Source organism: Leopardus geoffroyi, chromosome B2 (genome assembly GCF_018350155.1).
Source record: "Leopardus geoffroyi isolate Oge1 chromosome B2, O.geoffroyi_Oge1_pat1.0, whole genome shotgun sequence".
Classification (NCBI taxonomy): domain Eukaryota; kingdom Metazoa; phylum Chordata; class Mammalia; order Carnivora; family Felidae; genus Leopardus; species Leopardus geoffroyi.
In genome coordinates, this window is record NC_059332.1 from 98,097,154 (window position 1) to 98,115,797 (window position 18,644).

Sequence of the window (18,644 nt, forward strand, 5' to 3'; positions counted from 1 at the left end):
ATGGGGATTGGGAGGGGGAGGGGACTGCATAGCCAGGCTGGAGTGGGGGTGGTTACCACCACCCTCAGAGCCCAGCTTAGGCGAGGCCCTGTCCCCAGGGGAAGGTAAGGGGAGTGGGGAAGACTCACATGGGGCTGGGGCATGGTGGGTGAGAGGGCACACTGACTGTGTTCAAAGCTTCCTGGGTCAGGTTGGGTATAGGGTGAATGTATATGCCTGTGGGTGATTTCTGGGCTGGCTTGAGGTCCTCCAAATAATGCCACTCAAACAAATACGGTTTTTAGAGCTGGAAGGAACTTTGAGACCCTTTAATGAGGATGTCAAGGACAATAGAGAAAAAAGAAATGACCTAAAGCCACACAGCTAATGAGAACCGAAACTGGGGATGGGAGGGGGGTGGCGTCTTCTGACGTCTGTAAGATGGCTGTTCTAGATCTCCTTTTCTTACTGCTGTTTCTGGGCTTTCATTCCAGAGCAAGAGTAGACATAAAATGCAAATATGCTTGGGTAAATGACACGTTAATTCAGTTCACGTTAAGAACTAAATAATTGATGTTTAATACTTTACTGAGGAGAGATTTTGGTGAGTGAGAGACCCCTGAGCTCCCTGAAGCAGCACTTCTGATCACAAGGGTAGGAGGCATCATCTATTTATGATCAACCTAAGACTATGGGAGCCTCAGTGTTCCTGGGGGGGGGGGGGGCGGTGGCGGTGAAGGGAAGATGAGACCTGTGATGTCTCTAAAATAGAACCAGTTTCTTCTGAGGGAGAAGTGAAAATAGGAAACCTGGCTAATGGCTTCCCATATTCATACATTTGTGCAACATTTCCCCACAAAAGTCTGGAAACCAGCCTTAGGAGCACCATCGCTGTTGGAGTAAACTCCTGCTCCCCCATAGAACCAAGGAACCTCCTGTTTTCCACTTCTTCCCCTCCCACAACACTCCGAGGCTGCCTCTCAAATGAGGAATCCTATGACAATAGTCTAAGACCTTCCTACCCACTCCAGGACCCTAAATTAAGTTAAATAATGGCCATACCTAACCTTTATTTTGCTTTTGTTTTGTTTTGTTTTGGTTTGGTTTGGCCTGGTTTTGGCCAACCAATTCACTAGCATTATCCCATATCATCTTGATTATTATTATCATCTCCATTTCACAATGAGGACATTGAGGCTCAGAGAGGTTAAATAATTTTCCCAAAGTCACCTAAGTGACAATAAGAGCCACAACTTGAACCAAGGGAGACTTATTCTACAACTTCTGTGTTACCCACCTCAGACTGCTTCCAATGGTGGAAATAAGATTCTTTGGAGTGCAGAGGACGCTAAATAGAATTTCATCCAACAGCAGGAAGGAGGCCCATATTGTTTATCACCTAGGCTCAAGGATACAAAAGGGTGAGGAGTGCTAGGCCCTGGAGGGTGTCTGGCTGAGAGCTGAAATTGGGAGTGAGGTTGCCATGTTCTGCCATGCCAGAACACGGTGTTGGGTGTACATTTCTGGTTTTTGGGCAAATAGCCTAAATATCCCTTTCACTTCTCCTTGGCAGGGTCTTGGGCCATTAATACCCTATCACCACCATCCCATTCTTATATTGGTCACCCAACTCATTTCTGTGACCTAAACCTGCAATTACTTGATGTCTATTGAATGCAAATAAAACTGATTCTTGACACCCAGGGACAGTTGACGTAAGATCTTGGTTGTTCTCTCTTCTCCTGTTACTTCTTCCCTATCACCTCCACCAGGGAGCACACAAGTGGAAAATATGCTTGTTCATTATTAGTCTTTTGCTATAAACTAACTTTGTTAGTATTTCCCACTAGAAAAAGACTAGTGGGGAAATAGTTTGAGGATTGTACCTTACCTTTTTGTGTGTGCATTCCCTGTCATCTGATAGCCTAGATAACATCTAAACTTTTTTCTTAGTTGGTCCTTGGCTGTGTTTGTTGAATTGTTGTGTTGTGTTTGTGAATTATATGTCATCTTTTACCCAGGTCCCCCCTTGGTCAAATTCTATGATTGATGAATATGGATAGCACTGGACTCTCACTGTATCCCATTAAATGAATTCATACATGTAACATACTAGGATATTTCCTGGCCCAAAACAAACACCCAATAATTGTCAGTTATTATTGTTGATGTTATAAGATGTGCTTGAAAAAATAATATTCAAAATCGAAGGCATCAATTTTTTTTTCTTGTTGTTGTCCTGATATTTTTCATTATAGCAACCAGGACTGAAGCAAAGTTCCTCAAGGACAGGAACCAAGGATGATAATATGGAGCAGTACTAGTTATAAACCCATTAGGGGAAGACTTCTGCTTCTAGTTATTATGGACTAGCTTGTATCAGATCAATGCTCCACATGAGAACAACTAGAAAAACCTAGATTTTGTTTTTAAATGTTTATTCATTTTTGAGAGAGAGAGAGCACGAGTTGTGGGGGGGGGAACGCAGAGAGAGGGAGACAGAGGATCTGAAGTGGGCTCTGCACTGACAGCAGAGACCCTGATGCAAGGCTTGAACTGACAAACCGGGAGATCATGACCTGAGCTAACGTTGGACTTAAGATTAACCAACTGAGTCACCAAGGCACCCCTAGATTTTATTAAAAGTGAGAAACATCTATTTGAAAGCATTGGAGAGATATAAGACAGAGTCTAAGGTATTAGAGAAAAAGGAAATAAAGAGAGGTGAGCAGCTTAATAGATGCAGCTACTTTCTCCCAAGAGACATTTGATGATTCTGAATAAGTACAGAGAAGCTGAGCAGCTGAACAGGACTGTTGGCAGTCTTACAAGGGTAAGGAGACAAAAATTGGGATTCAGAGCTTTCCAAAAGGAGGGGATCTGGTAAACAGCCCAGTCTTCAGCTGGGAACCTTGAGGGACTACACCCTGGTAATAAAGCTAGCCCGAAAATAGACGAGCACTCACAGAGACTGTAACTCAGATCTGAATCAAACCAATCTCCAATTAGACTAAGAAGTTATACTCCTTGCTAACTGCCTGCCAGAAGCAAAGCAAATCCTCTTCAGAGGAATATGACATCATCCAGGCTCTCAAATTATTGCTACATTTTTCATATGGTGTCTGGCATTAAACAAATAGATGATAACAATAACAACAAAACCAGGCATAACAGGAGCTAGGAACAAATGACTGAAAACCAAAAGAAAAAAAATGTTGTAATTTAAACAGATATGTTGAATATATTTTAAGAATAATCTAATGAAAATTCTAGGATTGAAATTAAGAACTCAGAGGAAAGATTTCAAAGCAGATTAGACTCAACTGAAGAGATGATTCACGACCTTGAATATAGACTAGAAAAAAATATGTGGACTTCACTACAATTACAGCAGGATAAAATTTTTAAGAAATACCAAAAAGAAAGACTGGGAGATATATGGGATTCAGTGTAGACATTTGTGTAATTAGAGTCCTAGAAGAAAAGGAGAGAGAGTGTGTAGCATAAACAATATTTGAAGAGCAAATAATCTAAGGATTTAAAAACTGATAAAAGACATAGAGGCACAGATAAATACAAAGAAAGTTACAACTAGACCCATCATTGTAAAATAGGTAAAAAACAACTAAAGACAAAAACTGTAAATGAAGTTAGTATAAAAAAATAATAAAACACATTTTGTTCAGGGGCACAAAATAAGACAGCCAAATTTTCAATAAAAACAATGGAAGCCAAAAAATAATGAAATGATATCTTTAAAAGGCCAAAAGAAAGGATGTGGCTGGAGTTTGAGGTGCACAGGGCCAGTAACGCTGCAGACCTGAGACCTGAAGCAGCCTAGAGGCGGTGAAAAATAGCCCTGAACACCTGCAATAAAAAATGTCCTCTAATAAAACAACATTGCAAAAAGTGGGAAAGAAACAGAAAGGAAAGAGTAAAGTAGAAGAGGCAGAGCCGGAAGAATTTGTGGTGGAGAAAGTAGTAAATGGGAAGATGGAGTATTTCCTGAAGTGGAAGGGATTTACAGATGCTGACAATACTTGGGAGCTTGAAGAAAATTTAGATTGTCCAGAGTTAATTGAACCATTTCCTAATTCTCAAAAAGCTGGTAAAGAAAAAGACGGTACAAAAAAAGACTCTTTATCCAACAGTGAATCTGATGATGGCAAATCCAAGAAGAAAAGAGATGCTGCTGATAAACCAACAGGCTTTGCCAGAGGTCTTGATCCTGAACAAATAATTGGTGCTGCAGACAGCAGTGGAGAATTCACATTTCTCATGAAATGGAAAAATTCAGAAGGGGCAGAGTCGGCGTTGGCAAAGGAGGCAAATATGAAGCGTCTTCAAATTATAATTGCATTTTCTTTATTTTAAAGTTCATTTCTTTTGAGACAGAGAGAGAGAACGAGTGGGAGAAGAGCAGAGAGAGAATCCCAAGCAGGCCCCTCACTATCAGTGCAGAGCCCAACGCAGGGCTTGATCTCACGAACCGTGGGATCATGACCCAAGTCAAAATCAAGAGTCCACACTTAACCGACTGAGCCACCCAGGCACCCCAAATTGTAATTCTTTTTTATGAGTCACCCAGGCACCCCAAATTGTAATTCTTTTTATGAAGAGAGATTAACTTGTCATTCTTGTCTAGAAGATGAAGCTCAATGATATATCATTTGGGGGAGTTGTTAGGGATTTTTTGCATCTCTAGCACTGGTTACTTTGAATAAATAAAAGCTTCCTATAGTTGCTTCCTTTATCAGAAAAGAATATTTGAGACCATGGTATATTATTCCCCTGCATTAGAGAGCAACTTTTCTTAATGCTGGGGGAAATCTTCATAGTTGGCACTCAACCAGAATTTGTGTTTAATTCCTACATGCCTAAGGACCATTCTGGCTTTTTGTTTATTTGGTTTGTGTGTGTGTGTGAGTGTATACATAAAAATACATACATAAATGGTTTTCTTTGTAAAAAAAAAAAAACATTCACCCAAACAAAAGCAGAATTTCATGACCATGGATAAGCCCATGTTTCTGGGATGCCGTCATTTTCAGCAACCTAAGATATAAATCACTTAAAGTAAATTGAAATTTTTCCTGAACAGGCCTTAACTTTTAAAATTTCATAATTAATTGGACAATTTAAATATACCATAAACAACTTAAATTGGGCAATTTAAAAGTAACCATATCAGAATCCACATCCATATCTATAGTCATATAAATGCAAGTTTATTTGCAAGATCCCTGAAAGAAAAATTTTAGCATTACCAACAACCTCCCCACCCACATGAGAAAACTAGACAAGTCCTGGTGTGTTTAAATTAGGTAAGCAAAACTTAGTTACGTGGACATTTAAAGTTTCCTTCTGGTGAATCATTCCTTTGCAAGAGGTTGAAATCTCTGCGATATTGACTAAAAGGTCACAATTTATGGAATGTCTAAGACTTTGTTCATGGAAACGTAATCATAATCAGATGGTTAGAAATGTTGACAGTTTAGCACCTGCTGGAATAAATGGGGGGACAAACTTCCGTATTGTAAATTCTTGACCTGCATGTGTTTTCTTTACCCCAGCTCATTCCTTACGTGCGGGCCCAATCTTCTCAGTATTTGAGTTCCTGGTTCAGCAGAAACCAGGAAAAACAATCATCAGAATGTTATCCAACTATATATTGTTTACTTTATTGTAAATATTGGTAAATAGTGGTCAATAGTTTGTATTCAAAAGGATAAACAAAAATCAAAGGCTAAAGGAAAATATCTACTAACCTAAAAATTCTATACCCAGAGAAAGTATTGTTCAAAAATGAAAGCAAATCATTCAAAAATGAAAGCGGAAAAAAAGACATTTCCAGCCAAACAACTGAAATGATTTAGAGCTTGCTGACAGACACTAGTGGGAAAACTAGTTTTTCAGGTAGAAGGAAAGAATTCCAAATGGAAGCAAGAAGATGAAGAAGGGGATAAAGAGCACTGTAAAGAGTAGACATACAAGGGAATCTAAATTAGTATTGACTGTATAAATATATATGTATAGAATATATGTTGAATTAAAGTATGTAACAATACACAAAATGTAAGTGGAAAAAGGAGTTAAAGTATTCCAATGTCCTTATCCATGAATTGAAAAAAAATACTAATTGGACTTTAATGAGTCAAGGATGCATGTTGTAATCTTTAGGTCTAGGCTAACCAATAAACATGATGAAAGAATCAATGACTAGTTCATAGAAGAGGGAAATGAAATAATAATAATAAATATTTTATTCCAAAGAAGTTAAGAAAGGGGAAAAGAAAACAGAACAATTGTAACAACTAAAAAATAAAAACATGGTAGATTTGGGACACCTGAGTGGCTCAGTTGGTTAAGCACCCGACTTTGGCTCAGGTCACGATCTCCTCGTTCGTGAGTTCGAGCGGCACAGAGCCTGGAGCCTGTTTCAGATTCTGTGTCTCCCTTTCTCTCTGCCCTTCCCTCTCTCAAAAATAAATAAACATTAAAAAAATTTTTTTGAGAAAAAACATCAAAGATTTATATCCAAATATGTCAGTAAGTGTATTAAATGTAAACTAAGAGTTCTAATTAAAAGATAAACATTATGAGACTGGATTAAAAATAAACATACCCCTACACCCAAATATAAGCACACAGAAAGAATAAAAGTAAAAGGAGGAAGAAATATATTTCTAACTAAAAGAAAACTGGTATGTTTATACTAATATCAGACACTGTTTAAGGCAAGAAGCTTTACAAGAAATAAAGTAGTACATTTCATAAGGATAAAAATGTCAGTCCATCTGAAGGATATAGCAATTCTTAATTGTACCTAATAACACATCCTCAAATTTTATAATGTAATAATTGACAGAACTAAAAGGAAAAATGGAACTTTTTAAATAAAAGTTTTTTTTTTTTTTTTTAAAGTAATGTCCATGCCCACTGTGGGGCTCAAAACCATGACCCTGAGATCAAGAGTCACATGCTCTACTGACTGAGCCAGCCAGGCGCCCCCAAAATGGCACATTTTAATACACCTTTCACTTCTCTCGTTAACTTTTAGAAGAAGCAGCAGAAAACAAAAACCAACTCTAGGGATATAAAGAATTTGAATAATACAATTAACAAATGCATATGTGATCTACTTATGATGTATAGAATGCTGCACACAACTGCAGGACACAGTTTTAAAGGTTTGATTACACATGGTACATTTACCAAAATTGGCTGTATGCTGATCCGTAAACAAATCTCAACACATCTCAGAAGATTTAAATAATCTTTTCCTTTCCTTCCCTCCCCACCCCCCCTTATAATATCTTTGTCAGGTTTTGGTATTAAGGTTAAACTGCCCTCGTAAAATGAATGGTAAGTGTTTTTTCCATTTGTTTTCTTTGAGACACTTTATGTATCTATGACCAGAGTAAAAGTCAGCTAGAAATCAATAGCAAGAAATACCTAGAAAGATCCTCACAATTTCAGAAAATAAACTTCTAAATAATCTGTGGGTCAAAGAAAAATGAGAAAAAACATTTTGACTAAATGATAATAAAAATATATCAAAACAGGTGGGACCCGGTTCAAGCTGTGCTTGGGTAGAGACGGCAATTTGTAGCTTTAAACGCAAATGGTGAAGAAAAGCTAAAAATCAGTTATATAAGAATCTATCTCAAGAAATGGAGGGGGAAGGGGGAACCCAGCTAATTAAACCCAAGGAAGTAGAAACATAAGAAAGATAAAAGCAGAAAATTAATGAAATAGTAAACAAATGTACAATGAGAGAATCAACAAACCCAAAAGTTGGTTCTACAAAAAGATCAATTAATATTGATAAACCTCTACCAAGAATAGTTGAGAAAAAAGTGGGAAACAAAGTATCAATATCAGGAATGAAAAAGAGCACCTCGCCACAGTAATACATTTACAAGAGAATCCGAGGAGGGGCACATGGCAGTCTCGGTGGAGTATGCCAACTCTTGATCTCGGGAGTCCAGAGTTTGAGCCCCATGTTGGGCATGGAGCCCGCCAAAAAAAAAGACTATGAGGATATTATGAAAAGTTTTCTGCCAACACATTTGAAAATAGGAAATAAATTCTTCAAAAAGGACACTTTAGGGTGCCTGGGTGGCTCAGTCAGTTGAGTGTCCAGCTTCGGCTCAGGTCATGATCTCATGCTATGTGGGTTCGAGCCCCACGTCAGGCTCTGTGCTGACAGCTCAGAGCTTGGAGCCTGCTTCGGATTCTGTGTCTCCCTCTCTCTCTGCCCCTCCCTTGCTTGCACTCTGTCTCTCTTTGTCTCTCAACAATAAATAAATGTGAAAAAGGACACTAGTGGGGCACCTGGGTGGCTCATTCGGTTAAGCAGCCGACTTCGGCTCAGGTCATGATCTCGCGGTCCATGAGTTCGAGCCCCGCGTCAGGCTCTGTGCTGACAGCTCAGAGCCTGGAGCCTGTTTCAGATTCTGTGTCTCCCTCTCTCTCTGCCCCTCCCCTGCTTGCACTCTGTCTCTCTTTGTCTCTCAACAATAAATAAATGTGAAAAAGGACACTAGTAAACCTGAGACAAGGGTAAATAGAAATCTAGTCCTATATATATCAAATCTATAATTTAAAACCTTTCCTTCCTCAAGGAAAACTCCAGCCCCACATAACTTCATTAGTGATTTCTTCAAGATTTTAGGGAAGAAATAGCAACAATCTTACATAAATCATAAACTCTCCTAGAGAATAAAGAGGTAACAATTACTACCTTGTTTTATGAAGCCAACTTAACCTTAAACCCTGACAAAGATCTTCAGAAAAGGAAAATTACAGTTCAAACTTTGTTATAAGCATAGAAACAAACATTCTTTCAAAATATTAGCCTAAAATATATGAAAAAATGTAACCAATTTGAGTTTATTCTGAAAATATAAGGAAGGTTTAACATTTAAAATTCAATGAACACTGGCAGATACCACTTTAACCAAGTGATCGAGGTTACCATCGCCAGTAAGAAGACATATCATGCATCCCCTGGGGTCGTGCACTGGGAAGAGCATATCACCTCCGTTGTATATTGCTAAAAAATGAAAGTCTTCAATCTAACCCTGAGAAGACATCAGACAAACCTAAATTAAAGGATAGTCTAACAAGGGGCGCCTGGGTGGCTCAGTCGGTTGAGCATCCAACTTCAGTTCAGGTCATGATCTCACGGTCTGTGAGTTTGAGCCCCGCGTTGGGCTCTGTGCTGACCGCACAGAGCCTGGAGCCTGCTTCTGATTCTGTGTCTCCCTCTCTCTCTCTGTCCTCTCCCCTGCTCATGCTCTGTCTCTCTCTCTGTGTCAAAAATAAACAAACATTAAAAAATTGAAAAAAATAAAAATAAAGGATAGTCTAACAAAATACCTGACCAATTCTCTTCAAAAGTGTCAAAGTCGTGAAAGACAAGGAAGGACTGAGGAACTGTCAAAGATTAGAGCAGACTAATGAGATGCCACAAAATGCAACATGGCATTGTGAAATAGAAAAAGAACATTAGTGGAAAAACAAGTAAAATCCAACTAAGTATATAGTAGTGGAAAAACAAGTAAAATCCAACTAAGTATATAGTATAGTGGAAAAACAAGTAAAATCCAACTAAGTATATAGTATAATTAAAAGTATTGTACCAATGTTATTTAAGTTTTGACAATTGTCCTATGGTTATATAAAATGAGCATTAGGGAAGTTGGGTGAAGGATATATGGAAACTCTATTATTTTTGCAACTCTTCCATAAGTGTAAAATTATTTCAAAATAAAAAGTCAAGGTAGCTCAATGTAATTAATCACATGAACAGAATAAAAGGGAAAACCTTATGATTGTCTCAAAAAGATACAGAAAAAACATTAAAAAAATTCAATATTCATTTATGATTAAAAATAAATTCTTAGCAAACTAGAAATATAAAGAATTTCCTGCCTCCTATAAAGGGCATCTCTAAATAATCCTACAGCAAACATCATAATCCCCCTAATTTGGAAATGAAACAAAGATGTCTGTTATCACACATATTCAGAATTAGACTGGAGGCTCACAGCTAATGCAATAAGGCAAGAAAAAGAAATTGGTGTGAGAAAGAGAAAGAAAGAAATAAAACTGCCATTATTCATCAGCATCATGGATAATATACAGATATATATATGAGTATGTATGTAAAACATATTATTTATATAGACATAGCTATAGAGAGGAGATCCAAAAGAACCTACATACTAAATAAATTAGTAAATGAACTTAGCCAGGTAGCTGAATGCAAGAATCAATATAAAAAATCAATTATATTCTATGTACTAAAAATAAATCAGAAAATATTTTAAATGATAATACATCATTATAATAACAACAGGGGCGCCTGGGTGGCTCAGTTGATTGTGCATCCCACTTCGGCTCTGGTCATGATCTCACAGTCTGTGGGTTCAAGTCCCGTGTCGGGCTATGTGCTGATAGTTCAGGGCCTGAAGCCTGCTTTGGATTCTGTGTCTCCCTCTGTCTCTTCCCCTCCCCTGCTTGTGCTCTGTCTCTCTCACTTTCAAAAATAAGTAAACAATAAAAAAATAAAAAAAAATTAAACACCTAAAAAATCAGTGGAAGATGTACAACCACCTTCATGCAAAAAGAATAACATGTCATTGAACTAAGTTAAAGAAGACCCAAATAAATGTTCAAGGACTAGGGGACTAGGTATTATAAACATGCTCTCCCACATAATTTACAGATTCAGTGCAGCCCCAGTCAAATTCCCAGAAATTGATAAACTGATTTTAAAATGCATATGACAGTGCAGAAGGACAAGAAGGGCCAAGATAATATTGAATGACAAAGTTGGGTAACTTGTACCAGTGGTTATCTAGTTTTATTTAAAACTAGTGATTGAGATAGTGTGGTATGGTGCTAAACAGATGTTTAAGATAAAAATGGTAATTCAGACCAGGAGGGGAAGGCAGTCTTTTCAAAATCATACTGGATTATATGAGAATCCATATAGATTCATATGAGGCAAAATGAACCTCAATAATGAGCTCACACCATTCACAAAAAACAATTCTAGATGGACTGTAGGTTTTAATGCCATAGGTAAAATAATATAGCAACTAGAGGAAACATAGAGTACCTTCATTATTTGGGGTGGTAGGCAAATATTTCTTTCAAGAGACACAAAAGCACTAAGACTGATAAATTAGACTACTCTAAAACTTAAAACTTTTTGAAATCAAAAGACATCATTAAAGGGGCGCCTGTGTGGCTCAGTTGGTTAAGCATCTTGATTTTGGCTCAGGACATGGTCTCACGGTTCATGGGTTTGAGCCCTGCATCGGACTCCATGCTGGCAGTGTGGAGCCTGCTTGAGATTCTCTCTCTCCTTCTCTCTCTCTGCCTCTCCCCTCTCTTGCACTCTCTCGCCCTCTCTCTCAAAATAAACAAACTAAAAAAAAAAAAAAGACATCATTAAAAGGGTATATGATTCTATTTACTTAAAGTTCAAAATAGGAAAAATGAATCTATGGTTTTATGGTCTGAGGTAGGCTAAATAGTGCCCCCCCAACATATCTCTGTCCTAATCCCCTGAACCCTGGGATATATTACTGTGTATATAGTAAAAGAGATTTTGTAGCTGTGATTAAATTAAAGGTTTCAAGATAGGGAGATTTACCTTGATTATCCAAGTAGACCTAATCTAATGAATGATAAGGATCCTAATAAGAGGAAAGCAGAAGGATCAGAGTCAGAGAAGAAATGCTATGATGCTGGCTTTGAAAATGTAGGAAGAGGGCCATAAGTCAGGCAATGTAGAGGGGGCCTCCAGAAGCTGGAAAAGACAAGGATGTTCTCTCCAGAGAGCCTCTGGAAGGAATCAGCCCTGCCAACATCTTGATTTTAGCTCAGTGAGACTGGTTTGGGATTTCTGTTCTCCAGAGCTATAAGAGAATATTGTTTCAAGCCACTAAGTTTGTGCTAATTTGTTATAGCAGTAATAGGAAACTGATACATGGTTGGAACCCTGGTTATCGATAGGAAGGAGGGGAGGGGGCCCAGGTATGGGGAGCTGATAATGTTCTATTTCCTGATGTAGGTGGTGGTTACATGAGCATATTTTGTGAAATGTATGATTTGCGTACCTTTCTGAATATATAATTCAATAAAAATTTATATATTAAAGAAAGCCAAAATTCCTTATTGGGGAATATGTTCTATGTTCCCCCACTATAGCCGGCACAGACCTTTGCCAGGAAGAGGAGTTGAGAGAATTCTCTCTGTTGAGAGAATAGCTGAGCAGAAGAGTAATTCCCAGATGTCACTTAAGGACATCACTAATAGGAACATATATTTCATGTTATGAAAAGAGGAGTCCTGTGCTCATGTTAGAAAGTAGTCTTGGCTTGTCTTATCTCTAAGTATAATCCTCCCTCTTTGAGAAATTTATTTCTTCCAGCAGCCTAATATTCAATCAACGTATAAAAGATTAACAAAAGGTTTTATAGCAGGAAGGATGAACTTAGAGACCTCATTATCTCAAGTGGTGATACAAGATTAAGACAATAAATAGGCTTTTGTAAGTTTTAGATAAATTCGTGGGTGTTAGATCCATACTTGACTATTAAACAGAAGCCAGGATGCTTGGGGTATGGCTCTGGCCTTTAAACTTGACCTCATGAGGACAATCATGTGCTTCCACTGACAACGGACCTTAGGTCTGACTCAGTGTAGCCATTCTTAGGTTATTAAGAGGAAGCAGGCCAGCAACCTGATCAGAAGCATAGGCTTTGCAGCTACCAGATGAAGTCTCGGAGGATCCAAGCATCAGCCTCACAACTATTAAATTAATAATATTGTTAAAGACCATGTGTTTTCATGTGGGAGCAGCCAAGGTCATAAAACTGAACATGATGTTGGACTCAGTGACCTGGTTGTCCCAGCTTTGGTTCCAGGTCTTCCCCCGACCAACTGTGAGACACTGGGCATTGGGCATGCCATTTAACGTAGCTGAACCTCATCTGTGAGTAGGGATCCTGAGACCACCCCAAGAAGCTTATTTTGGGAGTTGAATAAGAAGTGATATGAAAGCACTTAGTCAAGTGTGACACACTATTTAAATGTGAGGTATTACTATTGGTTTTATTCACAAAGGGAAAAAAAAGATAGTGCTCTGGTTACCATACTCTACTGTCAGAAAGATTTTTCTTTCTATCAGTAAGATGCCCTGTGATAGGAGGATTCTGTGGTCAAAAAAGTTCAGGGATCTCTGGATTAAGGTATCTCTGCATTTAATTTTTTAAAATGTTTTTATTTTTTTATTTTTTATTTTTTTAATTTTTTTTTCCAACGTTTTTATTTATTTTTGGGACAGAGAGAGACAGAGCATGAACGGGGGAGGGGCAGAGAGAGAGGGAGACACAGAATCGGAAACAGGCTCCAGGCTCTGAGCCATCAGCCCAGAGCCTGACGCGGGGCTCGAACTCACGGACCGTGAGATCGTGACCTGGCTGAAGTCGGACGCTTAACTGACTGCGCCACCCAGGCGCCCCTAAAATGTTTTTATTTATTTTTGAGAGAGAGAGAGAGACAGAGCATGAGTGGGGGAGGGTCAGAGAGAGAGGGAGAGACACAGGATCTGAAGCAGGCTCCAGGCTCTGAGTGTCAGCACAGAGCCTGAGGTGGGGCTCGAACTCACAAGCTATGAGATCATGACCTGAGCCGAAGTCAGATACTTAACCAATTGAGCCACCCAGGTGCTCCAAGGTATCTCTGCATTTAGAGATTCCCAGTGTTCATTAGTCCTTTTTATCCCTTCCAGAAATACAAACACTCATTAGCCTTTTAAAGTCCCCCCCGCCCCCCCCGCCGCGCCCCGCTGCCCCAAGAGTTCCTGCAGGAAAGAAATCAGTTTAATTATATTTAACTCAACATTCAAACATATTTGACCAACAAAGCCACATCTCTGTACACATTCATACTTTCATATTCTGCCTATGTGGCCTCATTCATACCCAAGTCCTCAATAACCCTCATACACCAGTCACTTCCAAACTGATATTACTAGTCCAGGCCTCTCCCATGAGGTTCAGATCTATTCATCCTGTGGCTTCCACCTGGCGGTCTCAAGGGCGCCTCCAACTTTATCTGTCTAAAATGTCTAAAATCAGACCTTCCATCCCGTACCTGGATCTTTTCGAGGGCTCCCTAACTTGGTGAAAGGCCCCAGCATCCCCCCAATTCCCCAGGTAGAAACCTCACACCTCTCTCCCTATCATCCCTTATAAAGCCCCCACGTTCACCCTATCACAAATTCCTGCCCAATATACATCTAAATATGTTTTGAACCTATCCCATTCTCTGTAGCCCTGTGTCCATCACCCTGGCCCAGCCCCCCCTTGAGCTGTCATGTGCACCCCTCTGAGAGCTCTCTACCTGGTCTCCCTGCTTGCTCTCCTGCCCTCTCAATTCCATCTTCCAGGAACATGTAGGATACGTTTTTAGAATCCAAGTCTAATTCCTACCTTAAACCCTGTTATTATTTCTCCTTGTTCTTATGTTCTCGGTGCCCCGGTCACCAGGTTTCTTCTATTTCCTCAGATGTCCCACAGCAGTGCCTTCGCTTATGTCCTTTCCAATGTCCAGAATGTTCTCACCCTGCCCCTACTCCACTCCTTTCACTGAAATAACCTTTGCTCAACCTTTAGATCTTCACCTGAATCCGACATCCTCAGGGAAGAGGTCCTGACATACACCCAACCACCCCATCTGCCATGGGCCTCTCCTTTGTGCAGCTGCTCAAATGACAATTCCATATTTGTTTTTATATTATTGAAATTAGGGGCACCTGGGTGGCTCAGTTCGTTAAGCATTTGAGTTTGGCTCAGACTGATTTAAGTCTGACCCAGAGCTTGGGGTTTGGGGGCTCCCATTCCCGTCCCGAAACCCCACCCCCACTGCACTCGCACAGAAATCCACTCAAGCTTTTGCTTGGGTCCTTTGGGGGAATTGGGGTGTTTTCTTTTTCTCTTGCTTGCTCTGGTTGGTTTGATCCTCAGGTCAGCCCCTATCTTTCCCAACTTCAGGCCTTAGTGCAGGCTGTTTCTTTCTGGGAGGGCCACCCCACCCAACACCTAACCTCCTTTCTTGCTATGGTTGAACTCCCACTCATCCTTCAGGCCTCAACTTACATGCGGCTTCTTCAGGGTGGTCCTTGCTGACAAATCAGTTTTAGGTCACCCCGCTATTCCCTCTCGTGGCATTCCACACTTTTCCTTCAAGACGCTCATCCCCGTTTGTACTTCCATACCGTGTATGTATTTATTCATTTAGCAGTTATCTCCCTGCTAAACCATCATCAACCCCATAAAGGCAGGGCCAGTGCCTATTTTTCACCAACCCTGTGCTCAGCCCAATGTCTGTTTACAGAGCAGACTTTCCCTAAATGTGTACTGAAAGAAAGACAGCAAATTAACCAATGAATGTGGTTGCTCTCAAAACAGCTTTTGACCCTTGGAAATCTGCCTGGCTTGAAAACAACTTCGAGCCAAGCAAAACTTAAGGAAGTGTAATTTGAAGAAGCAAATTGTGTTTGAACTTGTCAATGCCAGTTTTCTATTTTGATTTATTTTTTTCACCTCTTGGGTTCCGAGGGACCTTGCCAGTCTGTAATCTCCGGGGTCACGTACTTCCCTTCTGCCCTGTACTAATAGGCCGCCTGGGGGCTTACTGGCCTGGGGTTTAAAAAGTCCACAGGTGGCTTCTCTCCACAGCCAAAGGGGATGTTCTGGAGGGCAGGACTGGGTATCTCCCTTCCCGTGCACCCTGGCCCTCAGAGGCAAGGCTGGGTACGTGTGCCTTCTGTTTTGTAGAAACAGACTTGTGCCCTCTTGGTTCTCTGTTTGGGGCCGATCCTTCTTACCATGTCTTGTGTGCCCAGGCCTTGGTACGCTTTTGCTTCAAAGCGAGCCCTGTGGTTCCTTCTGGCATGGTCCTCAGGGCTCTGGACCTGCCTTAGCTGCGTGGAGGGAGGGCCCAGAGCACACTTACAGCCCATGGGGTCAGGCTGAGGCCACCCTCTGGGAGCCTTGGCCTGCATTCCTCCCCAGTCCTGCCTTGCACCCGCCATTCCCTGCCAGTATCCTTGTATCGTGTGCACACAAATCCTCACCTGGGGACTGCTTCAAGGGCCTGACCTAAGACAGTTGGTGTCAGGAATGGAACTGGGAAGCAAAAGCACACTGAAGCCAGGAGTGAACAAAAACCACAGAAAGGACTCCAAGAGGACCTGGCAGAGCATAGACATCGCCCGCTAGCATCCCACATTCAAATTCAGAGTCTCCATGATGGAGATTGACCACAGTTTATGGGAAAACTTACAAGAGGAGGGTTGGTAGGATAAGTTATGGTCCTCACCTGCTACAGCTGGTTTGGAGAAGAAATTGATCTTCTCATAGCCCTCCTCTACCCCTCACCTTTGGCTAGGTGGCACTGGTACTGGTTGTTCCCTGGCAGGGTGACCCGGCCCTTCATCCTCGAGGAGTCTGAGTCCCTGGTTACCATGGCGGTGCTTGCTAGAATTGTCAGGTCATAGTTACACTGGGCATGGAAGTAACCTGGAGCTGCCCAGAGTTCCACACCTACTCCTGCCTGGCCCGTGGTAGAGGGACAGAGACTTCCCTTAATTATTCCTGCCAGGATGGCAGCTCCTTTCTTTGCCCAATGGTTTCCCAGTATGTGAGGCCCCCAAATGACCAAGTGGTTACAGAGATTTTGGTTTAGTGGAACTCTTTCCATGTTTCTTGCTGAAAGTGTGGTCTCTCTTCTGGAAATTAGTGTCTCCAGACCCACAGATCCGGGGAAATTGTGGCCAGTGGGAAACACAACTTCTCCCAAGTAGATCACCAGGAATGATGGTGAACAGAGCCATGCTCACTTACCTGTCTGTGCCCCAGGCTCCCTTCCCCTCAGGTGGGGACAAATCATATGCTCCAGGTCCCCCTGCAGGGTCAGTCTAAAGCTGGCCTCTGTGGAACTGCTGAGACCTCACCCTTGTGTGGCCTTCTTATTTCCCCTGTTCTGATGCCCCTACTCCCTTAAGGTTACCTCTGGGAGCACCGACTTGATGAGTTATTTGCACTCAAAGTCTGCTTTCTGGGGAAGCCAACCTAAGACAGGCCTTGAGGTCATGACAAAGTGGGAGTGGACAAAGCACCCCCATTTTGAAAAGACAAAGTGGAGTGAAGTCGGGGCGAAAGAAAGGAAGTTTGAGCTACTGGGTAGAGCCTCAAACTGGAAGGTGGGGGTCACACCACTATTGTCACCTCAGTGAAAACCCAAAAAATGGGGCCTCAGCCTTATCCTATGTCTGATAGGGATCATGTTTAACTTTGAGCAATACAGAAAAACTATTCTCATAAAGTACTCGTGGCACATTTATTTAAATGTCATGAATTTTAAGCATTTAATCGTTTGCAGATAATAATATTTAATAATATACAGTGGACCCTTGAACAATGTGAACATCCCTTAAGGACATCCCACCCTCATGGGGGAAAATTCATGTATAACTTTTGACTCTCCCAAAACTTAACTACCAATAGCCTACTGATGACTGGAAGCCTTACCAATAATGTAAACCATCGACTGATACATATTTTGCACGTTGTATGTATTATATACTGTGTTCTTACAATAAGGTACACGAAAGAAAAGGAAATGCTATTAAGAAAATTGTAAAGAAGAGAAAATACATTTATAGTACTACATTGTGTTTATTAAAAAAAACCCACATGTAAGTGGACCTGTCCAGTTCAAACCCATGTTGCTCGAGGCTCAACAGTAACATAACAATAGCTAACATTTTCGGTGTATTTCTCTGGCTATGCACTGTGCTGCATACTCCACAAGAGCCCCTCCTGTGATCCTTACATCCAGCCCATGCAGAAGGTATGATTACTGTTTATTAGTCCCATTTTACAGATGTGGATACTGAGGGATAGAGGGTGATTTGGCTGCAGGAGCTGAAGGGCCGGGGTTACATCCAGGCCTGTGCTCTGACCTGCCTACTATACAATAAGCAGAGACACATAAATGTTCCATCTCTCCCCCAGTATATCTGTGGGGTGCAGGGTTTCTGCCATTCTGGTTTTTAAGTTTGCACACACAGAATCCATGGGTTATTTGAATTGACAAGAAAATGCTACTTGGCTAGGCCCTCCCGGGAAGCCACAGGGCGGCCCCAGAAGCTCCACCTGATTCTACTCCAGTGCAAGAATTTGGCTGATAATAGTATCACTTGATTTTGCTAATGGCTTTCCTTAGTTCTTGGGTCAATAGGTGGGCCCCTCCTGAGGAGCACTGCAGTGACGTTAACGGCTTCCGGCTTCCGCATCCTTTTGAATGTGCCAAAATCTCTTCCAGAGTCCAGAGTCACCAATAAAACACACCTATGCTTAGAGCTGTTTTCTTCAAAGAAGATTAAATTTTGGCTCCTGAGAAGTAGTTTGTCAGGAATCTTGATCACCAAGTGAATTTGAATTTGGTTTGGCAGTTTGTGAGTCTTAGTTCCCACTCATCCTGGTCTGCTCTCCCAGACAAGACACGTATGGAATGAACATCCTTGTTAGACTAAAAGCCTTGGTGGTGAGGGTTGTGTTTTATTCACTTCCTGG

At 40.9% G+C, this 18,644-nt stretch overlaps 1 protein-coding gene and 1 long non-coding RNA gene across 2 annotated transcripts; one reads left to right on the top strand and one right to left on the bottom strand.

Annotated features, from left to right (window-relative positions):
- Positions 1–293: 293 nt before the first annotated feature.
- On the bottom strand, positions 294–17,309 carry LOC123608826. Its single transcript, XR_006717465.1, has 3 exons — positions 16,387–17,309; positions 15,893–15,988; positions 294–461 (listed from the first exon to the last, which is right to left on the bottom strand). It is a non-coding gene; the product is annotated as an uncharacterized LOC123608826 (long non-coding RNA).
- Positions 2,536–6,258, top strand: LOC123608825 (chromobox protein homolog 3-like). The gene is made up of 2 exons (XM_045499210.1): positions 2,536–4,336; positions 4,586–6,258. Exons 1-2 carry the CDS (start codon positions 3,859–3,861, stop codon positions 4,639–4,641), a joined length of 534 nt encoding a protein of 177 aa, XP_045355166.1. The 5' UTR covers positions 2,536–3,858; the 3' UTR covers positions 4,642–6,258.
- Positions 17,310–18,644: the final 1,335 nt, after the last annotated feature.